Source organism: Diaphorina citri, unplaced genomic scaffold (genome assembly GCF_000475195.1).
Source record: "Diaphorina citri unplaced genomic scaffold, Diaci psyllid genome assembly version 1.1 scaffold1876, whole genome shotgun sequence".
NCBI lineage: Eukaryota > Metazoa > Arthropoda > Insecta > Hemiptera > Psyllidae > Diaphorina > Diaphorina citri.
This window is the reverse complement of record NW_007379302.1, coordinates 20,300-37,645: the sequence shown is the minus strand read 5'-3', so window position 1 is coordinate 37,645 and position 17,346 is coordinate 20,300. Positions and strand designations below refer to the sequence as shown.

General features: G+C 41.0%; 2 protein-coding genes across 2 annotated transcripts; both read right to left on the bottom strand.

Annotated features, from left to right (window-relative positions):
• Window positions 1-13,323: 13,323 nt before the first annotated feature.
• On the bottom strand, window positions 13,324-13,809 carry LOC108253469. The gene has a single exon (XM_017447489.1). It carries the CDS (start codon window positions 13,807-13,809, stop codon window positions 13,324-13,326), a length of 486 nt encoding a protein of 161 aa, XP_017302978.1.
• Window positions 13,810-14,321: 512 nt separating this feature from the next.
• LOC103517527 (ESF1 homolog) lies at window positions 14,322-17,229 on the bottom strand. The gene is made up of 4 exons (XM_017447488.1): window positions 17,204-17,229; window positions 16,554-16,649; window positions 15,582-16,245; window positions 14,322-14,471 (listed from the first exon to the last, which is right to left on the bottom strand). Exons 1-4 carry the CDS (start codon window positions 17,227-17,229, stop codon window positions 14,322-14,324), a joined length of 936 nt encoding a protein of 311 aa, XP_017302977.1.
• Between the last annotated feature and the right edge of the window lie 117 nt (window positions 17,230-17,346).

Below are 17,346 nucleotides of genomic sequence, written 5' to 3'. Positions count from 1 at the left end.
CATTAGTAATGACATTACTAATGATTGTGTAAGGTACCTATCCGGACCAGTCCCCGTGAGCTGTCAATAATAATAACAATAACAACAATAATAGACTCTTGGGTGGAAGGTAACCACTAGGCGAGATTAATGCCGGAGGTGTTCTCTCCCACCTAACGACCTAACCCTCAGAGCTCTATTATTATGTGGTCAAATTATCAAATAAATAAGGCTTAAATTAGTGTATATAACATTCTAATTCAATGTTAGAACACTTTAATAAATACAAATAATAAAGGCTTAAATTCCATGTCTCGGCTGGGATCGAACCCACGCCCTCCAGTTTACCAGCCGAGCGTCTTGACCACTACGCCATCGAGGCAGGTCAATGTAGCCAACAGGTTGAGGACAGCTGGTTCCGAAAACCCAATCAATAGACGACGCGACGGGACAAAGATTAGACACAGTGATTGTCTTATTAGCAAACCGATTAGTGGAGCTCATAACGTGAAATAATAATGGAGGAAATAAATAATAATGTGAAATAAATAATACTCAATAAAATAATACTTGAAAAAAAAAAAATCAGACCTGGGATTCGAACCCTTGGACAGGTTGAGGACAGCTGGTTCCGAAAACCCAATCAATAGACGACGCGACGGGACAAAGATTAGACACAGTGATTGTCTTATTAGCAATCCGGTTAGTTGAGCTCATAACGTGAAATAATAATGGAGGAAATAAATAATAATGTGAAATAAATAATACTTGATAAAATAATACTTGAAAAAAAAAATCAGAACTGGGATTCGAACCCTTGAGTCGGCCTAAATCGAACCGCCTTGAAACAGATTGGATACTGATGCCAAATTGCCTTGCCCCAATACAGAACTAATAAACTGACAGTGGAATTAGAAATAAATTAATTCGTTTCGTTTATGTTTTTAGTTTGATAAATACAAGTTCGGCCATGCCTTTTCCACAAGTTTGGCCATGCCTCGGGATGAACTAGTAAAAATATAATTTCAGAAAGTGTTAGAAAACCATAAATTTGACATTTTAATTTTAGATTTACCTAATTTGAATCTTCCTTGTTTGAAGTCAATTATATTTTAACAAAGTCAATTAATCGTCAATTCCCCAATCTTTTTTTGGCCCAAGAAATGAAAAGACTAAACCTAGGTATTCTAGGAATTAGTGAATCGAGATGGATGGGTCAAGGTCAATGCAAGATTCAAGATACAACCTTCTACTACTCGGGCAGCAATGAGAGCTCAAATCTTCATGGAGTGGCCATAGCAGTAGATCATACTATAAACAAGTCCATAAAGAACTTCGTACCACTGTCATCAAGAGTACTTCTCCTACAGGCAGACGCATATGGAAGAACTTTAAATCTAATCCAAGTCTATGCCCCTACAGCAGATAAAGAAAATTAATTCTCGCGATGATAGGTCTCAAGAAGTGATGATATCTTTACAGGGTGTTCCTCAAATGAGAGCAGTTGCAGAAAGTCCCGGATTTGAAGGTGACCATCGATCGGCAAAAAAATTGTTCCGATTACAAATATTTCAACGTTTTTTTTACCCTTTTAAAGGTTTGATAGAGGAAACTGTAACTACTGATAGTACTGACGTCTTATCGTCCCGAAGTCAAAGAGAGAATCAGGCCAAGGTAGGAGAAATACAGTCGTTCCGAGAACGAACCCTATCGATATAGGATAAAGTTCGCCCAGGGCCAGAAACTAACCCACAACCTAGCGCTTAAAAAGTAGATGTGCTAGTGTGCTACTCTTCAAGCTAACCAGGCTGGGCTCTGGTATGGTTACTTTTTGGTGATCTCGTGTTAACCCGGGATGGCCATGCTATGGCACAGACCCGTTATATCTCTTCTCGCCCATCTGACGAGAGGCATACTACGGGATGGACATGCTACGGCACGTACCTTTTATATCTCTTCTCGCCCATCTGATAAGAGGCACACTACGGGATGGCCAATTGGGCATGCTACGGCACAGACCCGTCAAATGGAGCGTTCTTTAAGACTCCCGGAAACATTAGGCTAATCATCACTTTGAATACATATGTAGTGGTACATAGCTAAATAGGTACATGAGTGGTTATGTACCTAGTTAAATACATATGTACTTCCCACGTGCTTCGTATTAGGTACATATGTAGCTCTACTACCTATGTATATGTTTTTTTTTCCTCACATCCATTTTCTGTCTATCAAACTCTGAAATCACCGGCTTTTTATTATTATTATTATTATTATTATTATTATTATTATTATTATTATTATTATTATTATTATTATTATTATTATTATTATTTGTAGTAGGTTGCCGCATCTGATTGTCACTTTAACGTGGCGCTCGGGTTTCAGGTCTATGTTGACAAGGGGATCCAGTTTACCGTGAACTGACAGGAGATCCAAATATCTGGAAAACGGACAGTGAGAATAAGTATAATTCATCACTTTGTACTCTAAATACAAATAACAATGAACGAAAGCGAGTGCACCTCGTATTCCAAGCAAAGAGCCGAAAAAACTTTGACTCTGCCGAAAATCGAACCCGGAACCTCCGGCGTGAAAGCCTATTGCACTATACCTTCGGCCACGTATTTCAAGTTCATTTATGGACTCTTGCTTTTTTCTCGATCTTTTATTGTGTTAACCATACTTAATTAAATGCTTGTCACAAATGATTATCCCCACTTTTGTCCTCCCCTCTACACTTAATTAAATTTTATGTTTTGACTTGGACTCTAAAGATCAACCTAAATTTGTAGAAGCTTGACCCAACTTTTAGGACTGTTTGTCCCTAAAGCTAAGCCGCTTAGAGGAATATTTATGTAAGAAATTGCTTTTTTTAAATACAAACCAGTTCATTTATTTTTTTTTAAAGGAAATTTTATTTTAAGTTCATTTTGTGGACTCTTACCTCTCCGGTCTATCACTCTCCGCCCTGTCCATATAGTATCGAATGAAAGCCCGTTCTGCATCCTCTCTCTCAGTGTTAGATATGGTGCCTCCTCCATTCAATGTGGTCACGTTGGGTAGACGCGCGATCAGCAACTGTCGCCTTTCGTGTTCCGTGTACTCTCGGGGCAACTGAAATTCAAATCCATTGTTTTTTTTTTTTAAGAGGTTTGACAGAGGGAACTGTAACTGCTATGGTCTTATCGTCCCGAAATCGAAGAGAGAAGGAAGACAGGATAGGAGAAAGCCAGCCGTTCCGAGAACAAACATTATCCCATCAGGATAAAATCCGGCCCGGGCGAGAATCAAACCCGCGGCCTAGGGCTCACAAGGCAGACGCACTACCAACTAAGCTAACTAGGCTTGCGGTCTTCAATATTTGATAGGACATACAGTTTAGCCCGCTAAAATATGTTACAAACTGTTATTTCTACGAAATTTCACAGAAATGTTCAACACAAGGGAAATATTGTCTCTAAAACTCTAAAGATTTTTCAAACTCTATTAGACCTTCGAGGGCCCACTAGGGGCCTTTTAAAAATGAGTTCAGTCAACGACTACAAAATAAATACATTAAAATATAAAACCAATTAAATAAATATGTAAAACAAACACGCATCTAACAGGACAACACACAGAAAACGTAAAAGAAACCTGGGACATACAGCACATCCACCAAAAAATTAATTTTTCTTCTATTCGTAAAGTCCTCAAAGTTGCAGTAGGTAACTTTAAAACATCAACATTGTCCCATATTATGAAACATTACCCTGATAAGAATCAATCAGTTAAAACCTCCAACCTATAATTAAAGAATCAATCAAATGAATGGTAAAATATCATCATTTCTATGAATAACCATTTTCCTAATTATCACCTACTGATTAAAATAACTCTAATGAATTTTTTAATTAGTTTTCAGCTAATTGAAATGCTCAAGGCAGATGCAATAACCTCTAGTGTTGCATCTTCTGAACATTGTAATGGGGGACTTTAAACACTGAGTTTACCAGCCTGAACTTCCCTTGTTAAAGAAATAGCAAAGGTTGAGTGCGAAGGGCATCCGCTCGTAAAAAAAATCGTAGCCAAAACCAAAGCCATCACCCTAGATCCGTCTGATTGACAGGCTGACGAATGCTCTCAACGAAATTTTGACTAGGTAATCGAACCCAGGACCTTGTATTTGGTACGTCGCGTTACCACTGGTCTTGATTGGATCTACCGTGCCCCCAATCATGTCGAACACTTACCTAACGTCTATTAACACTACATATTTATAGTTACAAATAAATTTCAATTGACATCGACACTCCCGATCAATTGATTTGATGAAGGTTAAACAGCGTTCACACTGTCGGTCAATCGATATCGATCGACGAGGAAAATCTGTGTTGTCGAGGTAGTGTGGACATGTCAGTGCAGTGGACATCGCTCGCCGGTCGACAATGTGTAAATACATTGAGAGATTCGATTGAGGGAATCGAAGAGAGAAGGAAGACAGGATAGGAGAAAGCCAGCCGTTCCGAGAACAAACATTATCCCATCAGGATAAAATCCGGCCCGGGCGAGAATCAAACCCGCGGCCTAGGGCTCACAAGGCAGACGCACTACCAACTAAGCTAACTAGGCTTGCGGTCTTCAATATTTGATAGGACATACAGTTTAGCCCGCTAAAATATGTTACAAACTGTTATTTCTACGAAATTTCACAGAAATGTTCAACACAAGGGAAATATATTAGGAGCTGTTCCGAGAACGAACCTTATCTGTTTAGAATAAAATCCGCCCCGAGTGGGAATCGAACCTGCGGCCTAACGCTTGCGAGGAAAACGCGCTACCAAAACCAAGCTAACTAGGCTGGCAAAGGGTTGTAATTTGGTTCCCAAGTAGAGCGCGAGAGCTGTTTAAAGTTCGCCCTGGCGGGAATGAAACCCATCATATTTGAGGCGTTCCTTTTTTCGGGAATCAAACCCATGACTTCCTAATTTCAGGCTCCCCCTTTTTTCCAGTAAAGGAACGATCCCACCCTGTATTTTATATCGTGTGTCACAACTCCACTAGTACATCTGGACCGGTGACCCCAAGTCTAAAACAAACAGTGTAACAAACTTGACTCCGTCCCAAATTTCGTATGCCACTTTGCCGCTCGTGTCATAATATTAATATTTATGAAACTAAGTGGTGCCCAAACCTGTGTGACAAACTCTGTTCCATTGCCCACGGAATAGACCAGCTTAGTGTAGCTGGGGACGTTGAACAGGGAGTAGACCAGCTTAGTCTTGCTGGGGGACTTTAAACAAGGAGGATACCAGTCTAAATTCCGCTTGTAAAGAAATAGCAAAGGTTGAGTGAGAAAGGCATCTCGTAATTTTTTTGTAGCCAAACCATAGGATTGATTTAGAACCTGACGAAGAACACCAACCCCTGTACACAGGAAAGAGCGAATAAGAAAAAAGGAAGACAGTAAAGGTCCGTTCCCATTATTTTTGTCGTGAGTTTCATCCGATTTTGTTCCACTACACACGAGTTTTTCTTCCCGAACGACACAAAATGTCCTTGTAGGCAATCTAATTTAAATGAGAGTGTTCCCACTACGTACGACACGATTTTTTTTCCCGACGACAAGTAAGAACGGGCAACGGGCCTTTACGCACCCTTCATCAAACCCAATAATAGAATTCTGAAAACCCACATGACTCATCTTCGCCCCCCTGTTTGTGAATCACTCAACGTCATTTGGTATCTTGTAAGGTTTTTTGTCATTTCATTTTTAAGATAATTATATTAATATTTTATTCCATCATAAATTTATGTGTCTATGGACTCTATGACATCAATAAATATGTATAGGTATAATGTACGTACCGATCTATGGGCTATGGGTATTTTCCCATAATAACGCTCGTGCATATGGTGGCGAAATCTTCAAAAAGAAAAAGTGACCCATGATGTTGTGACACAACTCATATCTAATATTATTTGGAAGTGGTTCTTCTTCTAAAAATTAGGATAAAATAATAATTTTATTTTTTATTTTTGGTGATTGAAAATTGGCTCCGATTCGACTAGAAAATATAAAAAAATCCCCCTCCCTTCTTCCCTCCTCTCCCTCTCCCCCTCCGGCGTTCTACATCCGCTGACGGTTTTTAATATCTCCAATGAAGCTTGACCTGTGACCCTCTGGGCTAGTGGCGTAGCAACAGTCCCGGCCTCTCATTAAGGCTCAACCAGATCAGACTTCTTTAATGGTCAGCCTAGCTAGTTTGCTTGGTTGGTAGCCCGTTCTTCTAAAAATTAGGATAAAATAATAATTTTATTCTTTATTTTTGGTGATTGAAAATTGGCTCCGATTCGACTAGAAAATATAAAACAATCCCCCTCCCTTCTTCCCTCCTCTCCCCCTCCCCCTCCGGCGTTCTACATCCGCTGACGGTTTTTAATATCTCCAATGAAGCTTGACCTGTGACCCTCTGGGCTAGTGGCGTAGCAACAGTTCCGGCCTCTCATTGAGGCTCAACCAGATCAGACTTCTTTGATGGTCAGCCTAGCTAGTTTGCTTGGTTGGTAGCCCATCTACCTTGCAAGCGCTAAGCCGCGAGTTTAACTGTAAGCCAGCCTAGTTTGCTTGGTTGATACCGCGTCTGCCTTGTAGGCGCTATGTTACTGGTTCGATTCCTGCCCGGGGCGGATTTATCCTAAATCGATAACGTTCGTTTTCTACCTTGCAAGCGCTAAGCCGCGAGTTTAACTGTAAGCCAGCCTAGTTTGCTTGGTTGATACCGCGTCTGCCTTGTAGGCGCTATGATGTTACTGGTTCGATTCCTTATCGATTTTATCCTAAATCAATAAGGTTCGTTCTCGGAACGGCTGGCTTTCTCCTATCCTGTATTCCTTCTCTCTTCGATTTCGGGACTATAGGACCTTAGCAGTTACGGTTCCCTCTTTCAAACATCTTGAAAAAAACTTGGGTTCTACCCCCAAAATAAACCCCATGTTTTTGTACTCAACGGACTCTCAAAACAGGTGGAAACTGGAAATAACCGTTTCATATAAGGCGCCTAGCCACCTAGCTATCTACTTATGGTATCTTACTGAGATTAGCCTAAACTCCTAAGAGTATTCTCGAAAGCTCACCAAATATTATCACCAGTTGAATGTCGAATCTCAATTGTCTTTTAAATTTTTAATTAATGAAGATTCTTCATTAAATAATTATTCGTCGATAATTATTTTAGTTTTATTTTAAAGGATATATTATTAGGAGGTAGGAGGTAATTAAATTTTTCAATTTGGGACGGGTTCGATTCCCGCCCGGGGCGGATTTTATCCTGATGGGATAATGTTCGTTCTCGGAACGGCTGGCTTTCGTCCTACGGCATAAATTAAGTTAAGGTTCAGCCAGCCTAGCTAGCTTAGTTGGTAGTGCGTCTGCCTTGTAAGCGCTAGGCCACTGGGCTCGATTCCCGCCCGAGGCGGATTTTATCCTGATGGGATAATGTTCGTTCTCGGAACGGCTGGCTTTCTCCTATCCTTCGATTCCCAACGCCAAATCCAAGAAGTGAAATGGCCAGCCTAGTTAGCTTAGTTGGTAGTGCGTCTGCCTTGTAAGCGCTAGGTTGTCGGCATAAATTAAGTTAAGGTTCAGCCAGCCTAGCTAGCTTAGTTGGTAGTGCGTCTGCCTTGTAAGCGCTAGGCCACTGGGCTCGATTCCCGCCCGAGGCGGATTTTATCCTGATGGGATAATGTTCGTTCTCGGAACGGCTGGCTTTCTCCTATCCTTCGATTCCCGCCCGGGGCGGATTTTATCCTGATGGGATAATGTTCGTTCTCGGAACGGCTGGCTTTCGTCCCGGGTTCGATTCCCGCCCGGGGCGGATTTTATCCTGATGGGATAATGTTCGTTCTCGGAACGGCTGGCTTTCGTCCTACGGCATAAATTAAGTTAAGGTTCAGCCAGCCTAGCTAGCTTAGTTGGTAGTGCGTCTGCCTTGTAAGCGCTAGGCCACTGGGCTCGATTCCCGCCCGAGGCGGATTTTATCCTGATGGGATAATGTTCGTTCTCGGAACGGCTGGCTTTCTCCTATCCTCGATTCCCGCCCGGGCGGATTTTATCCTGATGGGATAATGTTTGTTCTCGGAACGGCTGGCTTTCTCCTATCCTGTCTTCCTTCTCTCTTTGATTTTATCCTGATGGGATAATGTTCGTTCTCGGAACGGCTGGCTTTCTCCTATCCTGTCTTCCTTCTCTCTTCAATTTCGGGACGATAAGACCGTAGCAGTTACAGTTCCCTCTGTCAAACCTCTTCATCCTGTCTTCCTTCTCTCTTCAATTTCGGGACGATAAGACCGTAGCAGTTACAGTTCCCTCTGTCAAACCTCTTCAAAAAAAAAAAAAATCAATTTGGGAAATTTTCGTGAAAAACTATGGCTGGAACCTTGGGATTAAATTTGCAAAAACGTGAGAGAAATGAAATGACGTACAGATAGTTCGCAAATCGAAATTAATAGTTTTCGTCTCTCTTCTTGCTCTTTTTCTCTCTCCTCCTCCTCCTCCTCCTTCTTCTATATCTCTTTTTTCTCCCTCTCTCCTTGTGGTGTGTCGTCGACTTGTCAGCGTTGAAGGCATCAAATGGCCAGTAATGAAATTTAAATCATAAGAAGAAATTCCTACAATAGAAAGAAAAAGAAGAATTACCTATAATAGCAATTAATGTTCCCGAAAAGTAGATACTACCTACATGTACTTAGTGGATAGTGGAACATGAAAAGATTGTTGTAAAAAGAAAGCAATCAATAAATCTATTATTATTATTACCTCTACCTACCTACTTTCGTTAAGTTTACAAGATACCTACCTACCTGCCTTCAAAAAAAAAAAAAATCCAGTAAAAGTTTTATAAACCTTTGAGGCCAGGGACTACTGTGCCTGTCTGTCTGATTCGTATTGAAATGTTGACCTTGGATATGCTCCGAGACTGTTCAGAGTATTCTCCAAACATTCTCCGGGCATTCTCGTAGACCAAGATTAACGAACTCAACATAAAACTGTAGTCCCCGACCTTTGCCTTTGATGTATGGGCTTGTTGACTTTAAATATGTATGAAGAAGCATGTGCATGACTTATGTAGTAATGTGCATGGTGATGGAAATTAGTGCCCTACACGCCTTACAATTGACTTCAGACCACGCTACGCCACTGCCAGTTGGACAGATATCTCTCCCTCTCTTTCTGTCTCTTACTCTTCCTCCTTCTATCTCTCTTTGTTAGCTCTCTCTCTCCCTCTCTCCCTTTTATAAATTATGATTTAATTTTAGATGTTAGGCAATGGGCAATTACCTATGTATGATTCTTATTTCCTCTTTTTCTCTCTTTCTTTCTCTCTGAGGCAATTGGCCATTGGCACTATTGGTCGAATTTCCTCTCTTTCTCTCTCCCTGAATCTCGAATATATTAAGTTGTAGGTACTGTGAGGCAATTATGATTCCCACATAAATTATGGTGTAACGGTCAAGTGCATGAGTCAAGGCAATTGTCAAATTTATTAATAGTATTGAGTAACTCAGTATTGTCTCGTGACCACCCCCAAGTAGGGAGGAAACCAGTTCGGTGCCAAATCCTTTTTTTGCTGCCAATTGGGTCCCGAATTTGCGAAGGTGAGTGAAGGTGGTCCGAAACCCCAGGACCCAACTGGTAGTCGACTACCTTAAGAAAAAAAGGTCATGAGACCCTCGGTTTAAAGAAGACATCTCTTTCTTTCTGTTCACAGAAAAATCACTGAAAGACGTACCGCAATGACAACAACCAATCAGAAAGGACTTCTATCTTGATTCCCATTGGACGATGACACACCTATCGGACACGCAAATGGACCAATCATTTCAGGATGACATTTCGGGTCTGCTCGGCCTCTCTGGCAACGCTGTAAACGTGACGTCAGATGATTGGACCACCGTGTATAACAACCTGCTCAATGTGGGCCTGGGGGTGCTGTTCGTACTGGCAACACTGAGCAACTCGCAACTCGTTTTCATCTTCATCAAGCGGCCCGCCCTGAGGAACCTGAGCAATCGGTGAGTTCAATTGATCAACCGGTGAGTTAATCAACCCATTTCTAATCCATTTGCATTTCCAACTTAGATCTCCGTGGTGTAAGAAAACACACACCTGAATCCCCAAACCAAAAGACCCTACGGACTACGGACCCTGTATAATGAGCACGTTCTCGCTTCATGCAAGTCGTATGGTTCCGGTGGTCCTCAAGTACATACTACTGAGTCAAATGAAGAAGAAGAACGATGCAGAAACCATGACCTCTGACAGCGAACTTGAGAAACGTGTCAACCAACCAGCGAACCTCTCGGACGTTGCTATACAGATTGAACAGAATGGCAAACTAAACAACCAGACGGCGTCTGATCTTGAGAAGAAAATTACTTTCCTGAGTAGACTGTTCGCCATGAAGCAGAAATGTTGCAACTCCACCAAGGCGTGGGGGAACAGATGTTTGAAGAAAACCAACGTCACAGCAGGCGATACTCAGAGGAGCTCCATCTCTAGCAATACTGTGAGTACCAGTACTACAGATGTCTGCTGCGAAGTTTGAATAACAAGCTTCCTATCATCTGCCTCTCGCTTATCATTCCTCATGTCGATGTCGGAACATTCCAAATATCAGACGTAAGACCCAAAGTATCAAACGCGAATGAGAAACAAAGGTCGGTGTGTGGCTGTCCCTACAGAGTGTAACAGAGAAGTCGGAAATTTCCCGCTAATTTTAAGGAAGGAAATGTGTTTATCAGGGCTGACGTAATTACTTTCTATTATTTTATTAATAATATATGGGTAGTTGGGGTACCTTTAGTTACCTACCTACTTTTGAAATCTTAATTAACCCGATGTGATCCATCGAGAACTGGTTTGTTCAACGTTTTGCAGGCTCGGGCTAAAATCTTTAACCTTCAATAAAATCAATAAAAGATAAGAAAGTACTTTCAAACTAATCTTCGAAAGTAGGTAGGTAGGTATATCACAATTATTACAAAGGTACCTATAATTATTATTCTCACATCATTGCCCTGATTAAAGCTAATAACCTTAATCACTGAAAGGGTTAACCCGGCAATAAACTGTTTAGATAAATAGGTAATAATAATAAAATGAGCCTACCTACGCTCGCCTGGCAATCAGGAGGGCGTGGGTTCAATCCCAGCCGAGGTATGAAATCCTCAACATTGTTCGAGAATTTGACCACAATAATAGTAGTCTACTGCTGGGCTGAAGGAATTCTTTAACGCCCGTTCTCACTACACACAACATTTTTTTTTCCCCCCAAACGAAACAAAATGACCTTGTAGGCAATGTAGTTTAAATGAGTGTTCCCACTACGCACGACACGAGATGTTTTTCCCGAACAACAAGTGGGAACGAGCCTTTAGGTCTATTCGAGCAGTATAAATAAGCACCGTTATTGTTAAATTATTTTCAATGTGGTCCCGTCTGCTTACATTGTGGTCCGCTTCGTTTTCTTCTTCATTCCCTTCATCTTGTTCCCCTTCTTCATTCTCAGTCATTTCTTCTCTTTCCTCCACCTCTTCTTCTTCTTCAACAATCTCTTCATACTCGGTTATCTCTTCTTCTTCTTCTTCTTCTTCTTCTTCTTCTTCAACAATCTCTTCATACTCGGTTATCTCTTCTTCTTCTTCTTCTTCTTCTTCAACAATCTCTTCATACTCGGTTATCTCTTCTTCTTCTTCTTCTTCTTCTTCAACAATCTCTTCATACTCGGTTATCTCTTCTTCTTCTTCTTCTTCTTCTTCAACAATCTCTTCATACTCGGTTATCTCTTCTTCTTCTTCTTCTTCTTCTTCAACAATCTCTTCATACTCGGTTATCTCTTCTTCTTCTTCTTCTTCTTCTTCAACAATCTCTTCATACTCGGTTATCTCTTCTTCTTCTTCTTCTTCTTCTTCAACAATCTCTTCATACTCGGTTATCTCTTCTTCTTCTTCTTCTTCTTCTTCAACAATCTCTTCATACTCGGTTATCTCTTCTTCTTCTTCTTCTTCTTCTTCAACAATCTCTTCATACTCGGTTATCTCTTCTTCTTCTTCTTCTTCTTCTTCAACAATCTCTTCATACTCGGTTATCTCTTCTTCTTCTTCTTCTTCTTCTTCAACAATCTCTTCATACTCGGTTATCTCTTCTTCTTCTTCTTCTTCTTCTTCAACAATCTCTTCATACTCGGTTATCTCTTCTTCTTCTTCTTCTTCTTCTTCAACAATCTCTTCATACTCGGTTATCTCTTCTTCTTCTTCTTCTTCTTCTTCAACAATCTCTTCATACTCGGTTATCTCTTCTTCTTCTTCTTCTTCTTCTTCAACAATCTCTTCATACTCGGTTATCTCTTCTTCTTCTTCTTCTTCTTCTTCAACAATCTCTTCATACTCGGTTATCTCTTCTTCTTCTTCTTCTTCTTCTTCAACAATCTCTTCATACTCGGTTATCTCTTCTTCTTCTTCTTCTTCTTCTTCAACAATCTCTTCATACTCGGTTATCTCTTCTTCTTCTTCTTCTTCTTCTTCAACAATCTCTTCATACTCGGTTATCTCTTCTTCTTCTTCTTCTTCTTCTTCAACAATCTCTTCATACTCGGTTATCTCTTCTTCTTCTTCTTCTTCTTCTTCAACAATCTCTTCATACTCGGTTATCTCTTCTTCTTCTTCTTCTTCTTCTTCAACAATCTCTTCATACTCGGTTATCTCTTCTTCTTCTTCTTCTTCTTCTTCAACAATCTCTTCATACTCGGTTATCTCTTCTTCTTCTTCTTCTTCTTCTTCAACAATCTCTTCATACTCGGTTATCTCTTCTTCTTCTTCTTCTTCTTCTTCAACAATCTCTTCATACTCGGTTATCTCTTCTTCTTCTTCTTCTTCTTCTTCAACAATCTCTTCATACTCGGTTATCTCTTCTTCTTCTTCTTCTTCTTCTTCAACAATCTCTTCATATTTTAGGTTGCTCACTGGGCACGACTGTCTGGCTCAACACCTCCACAAAATCAATATCAAAGACTCTCCTATCTGTCTTTTATGTTCCTAGAATGCCCCTATGAACTCCTCACACCTAAACTTCTGTCCTGCCTTGGAAGCCAGCAATGACATTGTAGGGAAATATTGGCATGCGAGAGGAAAAATGGCCTAATGGTCAAAAATCCCGACATTTGCAACATACATCAATTAACTTGCTGTTGAACCAATGATCCTGGATTACGAAACCTAGATCTTGACCGCAGTATACACTAATAAAGATAACAATGTTATTTATTTTGTAATTTTCATCAGTGCACTGCTATCACCTAACCCTTAGAATTCGAAGGTCTGGTTATCAGTCGTTTCCAACGTTTGGTCAGCCGTTTCTTCGGTCACGTTTTCGTCCTGTTGTTCCTTCCTTCGTAATGATCTACGATCCGATGTACGTGTTTCCGATCTCCGTGTGGCGACACGTTCGGGTTTGCTCGGCGGTTTTCGGGCTTCCGCTTTGGTGTTGAGTTGCCCCGATTGTTTCGAGCGCGTTTGTCTAACCTTGGGCTCTTTGAGCTCTTTCTGAGTTGATTCCGCGTGTCTCTTTTGCTTTCTAGTGTTTTTATTTTGCTCTATGGATTCAACTTGACTGTCTTCACTTTTCTCTGCTTCGTATTTCGATTGTCTCCCAGCCTTGGCTCCTTTCTGATTTGATTTCCTACCCCTGGTCTCTTTCTCTGTTGATTCTGCTTGGTCATGTCTCGTTGGTCTATTAGTGGTTTGTCTTGCTTCGTATTCTTCTTCAGATTCTAGAACAGGTAGCCGCATTTAGATCCAGCTGTGACAGGTCACTCTCGAGTTCACTCATTGTGATGGGTTGGGTAATCAATTCAACAGGGGGGGAAAAAACACATTGACACAAGCGATTGTGTTCAAAATTTACAAAAAAGGACACAGATCCATATTACTGATCTTTTACATTTTGAATAAAAGGTCCCATCCTGGAGCTTCTTGATTACATCTGTAGATCATTTCTTGAGTAGGTAATCAGCAATGTATGAAGAGGTGTGTTTAACCCGGTGATATTAACAGGGAAATATGAACAAAAATCCAACAGGTAATTAATCAATTATTAATTTTTACCAATTAATTGAACAGGTATTCTTTATTTCTTTTCCTTTTTGTTCAAAAACTTCAAAAAAAATCTGAAATATTAAAAAAAATCCGGGAAAAATCAAACAAAAAAAACGGTGCTCTTTCAAAAAATATCAACGCGAGGCTAGCCTAGAAGCCTAGCAGCCTAGCAATAGCTTAGCAGTCTTAGCACTTAGCAGTAGATTTTAGTGGCTAGGGGTTACCAATACCAACAAGCTGGGTCCGTCCCTCCGGGAATTTTTTAGCCCGTAGTATTCTTCTTCGTCAAAAACTTCCTCTAGCTCTTCTTTTCCAACAAATTCATCTAGATCTGATTCATCTTCATCTTGTTCCATTTCCTTCTCACTAGTCGCTTCGTCTTCCGATTCCATCTCAAGGGACTCGTCTAGACCGATTTCAGTTCGATTGACGCCAGTTCGATTCATTTCGGATTGGTTCAGCGCGTCTGACTGGTTCAGGACATCCGACTCCGTATCGTTCAACGCAAGACGTGCGATCCCGCTGACTTCATTCCTCGTCAGTCGACTGCCATCGAGCAGACCACTCCTGAAGGTCGCATTTCGTCCGCTTCTAAAGCTTGTGTTCGGGACGCTTCTCATTGAAACATTGGGTTGGCCTTCATTTGGTGCACTTTCCATAGCAGCATTGGCCGGGCCGACATTTGGTACACTTGTCCTCACAGGCCGGCTGCGGACGCTGGCGTTATTTGGTACGTGTGGACTGTGAACTGATTCATTAGGTTCTGTCATGGAATTATCCCCAGGTATATCTTCTACGATAGAGTTATCCCTTTCCTCAGCTATGGAATTGTTTTCCGTATTTACATCCAAATTAGCCTCTCCAGTCTCGGTGCTTTTATAATAGTCAGTGAGTGTTTTTCGTTGCAGCATGCGCATATGGATGGCCCATAGCTCGGGGTCGTTTTTGACTTCGCTGAATTTGTACTCGGCTAGTAGTCGCTGTGTGATGTTGCGCATCAGCTCCATGTTCTTCAAATATTTGGATGCCTTGTTGAACCTGAGGAAACAGAATGAAACAATTTTATTTACTTTCTTGTCCTTGAGATAGGCACCATTTTTTAAAAAGAATTTCCTTAGAAAAAACTAACCACTGAGGTATTTATCTCCCAAAATTGAAGAGAAGAGAAGAGAACCTTTCTGAGAACAATCCGCCCAGGGTGGGAATTAAGCCCATTACTTACCCTCTACTCTAAGATAAGCTAAAGAAAATAAATAAAATTAACAATGAAAAACACCTTTTCTAGCTACAGAAATGATTACAGCATTGGGATTGAAAAATCCCTTTAACCTCACACTCTCAAGTTTTATGTAGATACTTACATTTCTATGTTATCTTTATCCTTCTCTGTCTTCTTGAAGTTTTCCTTAAGTCGAGGTAAGGTCTCCGTGATCTTTCTCTTGTTTTCTAGTAAATCCCTGTTCCATTTGCTTCTCACTAGTCGCTTCGTCTTCCGATTCCATCTCAAGGGACTCATCTAGACCGATTTCGGTTCGATTGACGCCAGTTGGATTCACTTCGGATATGTTCAGCGCGTCTGACTCCGTATCGTTCAACGCAAGACGTGCGATCCCGCTGACTTCATTCCTCGTCAGTCGACTGCCATCGAGCAGACCACTCCTGAAGGTCGCATTTCGTCCGCTTCTAAAGCTTGTGTTCGGGACGCTTTTCATTGAAACATTGGGTTGGCCTTCATTTGGGGCACTTTCCACAGCAGCATTGGCCGGACCGACATTTGGTACACTTGTCCTCACAGGCCGACTGCGGAAGCTGGCGTTATTTGGTAAGTAAGGACTGTGAACTGATTCATTAGGTTCTGTCATGGAATTATCCCGAGGTATATCTTCTACGAGAGAGTTATCCCTTTCCTCGGCTATGGAATTGTTTTCTGTATTTACATCCAAATCAGCCTCTCCAGTCTCGGTGCTTTTATAATAGTCAGCGAGTGTTTTTCGTTGCAGCATGCGCAGGTGGATGGCCCATAGCTCGGGGTCGTTTTTGACTTCACTGAATTTGTACTCGACTAGTAGTCGCTGTGTGATGTTACGCATCAGCTCCATGTTCTTTAAATATTTGGATGCCTTATTGAACCTGAGGAAACAGAATGAAACAATTTTATTTACTTTCTTGTCCTTGAGATAGGCACCATTTTTTTAAAAGAATTTCCTTAGAGAAAACTACTTAACCACTGAGGTATTTATCTCCCAAAATCGAAGAGAAGAGAACCGTTCTGAGAACAATTTGCCCAGGGTGGGAATCAAGCCCATTACTTACCCTCTACTCTAAGATAAGCTAAAGAAAATAAATAAAATTAATAATGAAAAACACCTTTTCTAGCTGCAGAAATGATTACAGCATTGGGATTGATAGGTACAAGTTTTATGTAGATAGGTACTTACATTTCTATGTTATCTTTATCTTTCTCCGTCTTCCTGAAGTTTTCCTTAAGTCGAGGTAAGGTCTCCGTGATCTTGCTCTTGTTTTCTAGTAAATCCCTCTCAATAGTTGTGAAAAAGTGATGCCATTTTATGATCAAGGAGGTTGGAAGGACTAGATTCAGAGCCAGTAGTGCTCAAAAAGTGAAGCAATTTTGTTCAACGTGAAGCTAGCAACGTTTTGGTAGTAGATTAGCAACTAGGGGTTACCAAAAAATCAATGAGGTGGGAGAGACTAGATTCCTTGGCGGCGTGGTTGTTCAAAAAGTGAAGCCGTTGCCGGCACCATTCGCATTTCGAAAATTTATCTTCTTCTACAACAGCCAGCCTTATTAGTTTGGAGGGTAGCCTTGTAAGCGTTAGGCCGCGGGTTCGATTTCCACCCGGTGCGTATTTTCACCTGAACGGATAAGGTTCGTTCTCGGAACGGCTGGCTTTTTCCTATCCTGTCTTTCTTCTCTCTTCGCTTTCGGGACGGTATGACCTTGTCAGTTACAGTCCCCTGTTTCAAACCTCTTAAATAAATCTTTAGTCCCTCCCGAGGTATGATATCCGATTGCCTAGAAAAGAGGTCGTGGATTCGAATTCCAACCAAGGGAAATGTTTAATTCTACCTTATATGAAGGCACGTTGAATTCATCCTAAAGAGAGGTCTCTTGAACTTGGCAGCTTAGTTAGTTTGGAGGGTAACACGTCTGCCTTGTAAGCTCTAGGTTGCGGGTTCGATTCCCGCCTGTTTATATCAGTATTGATAACT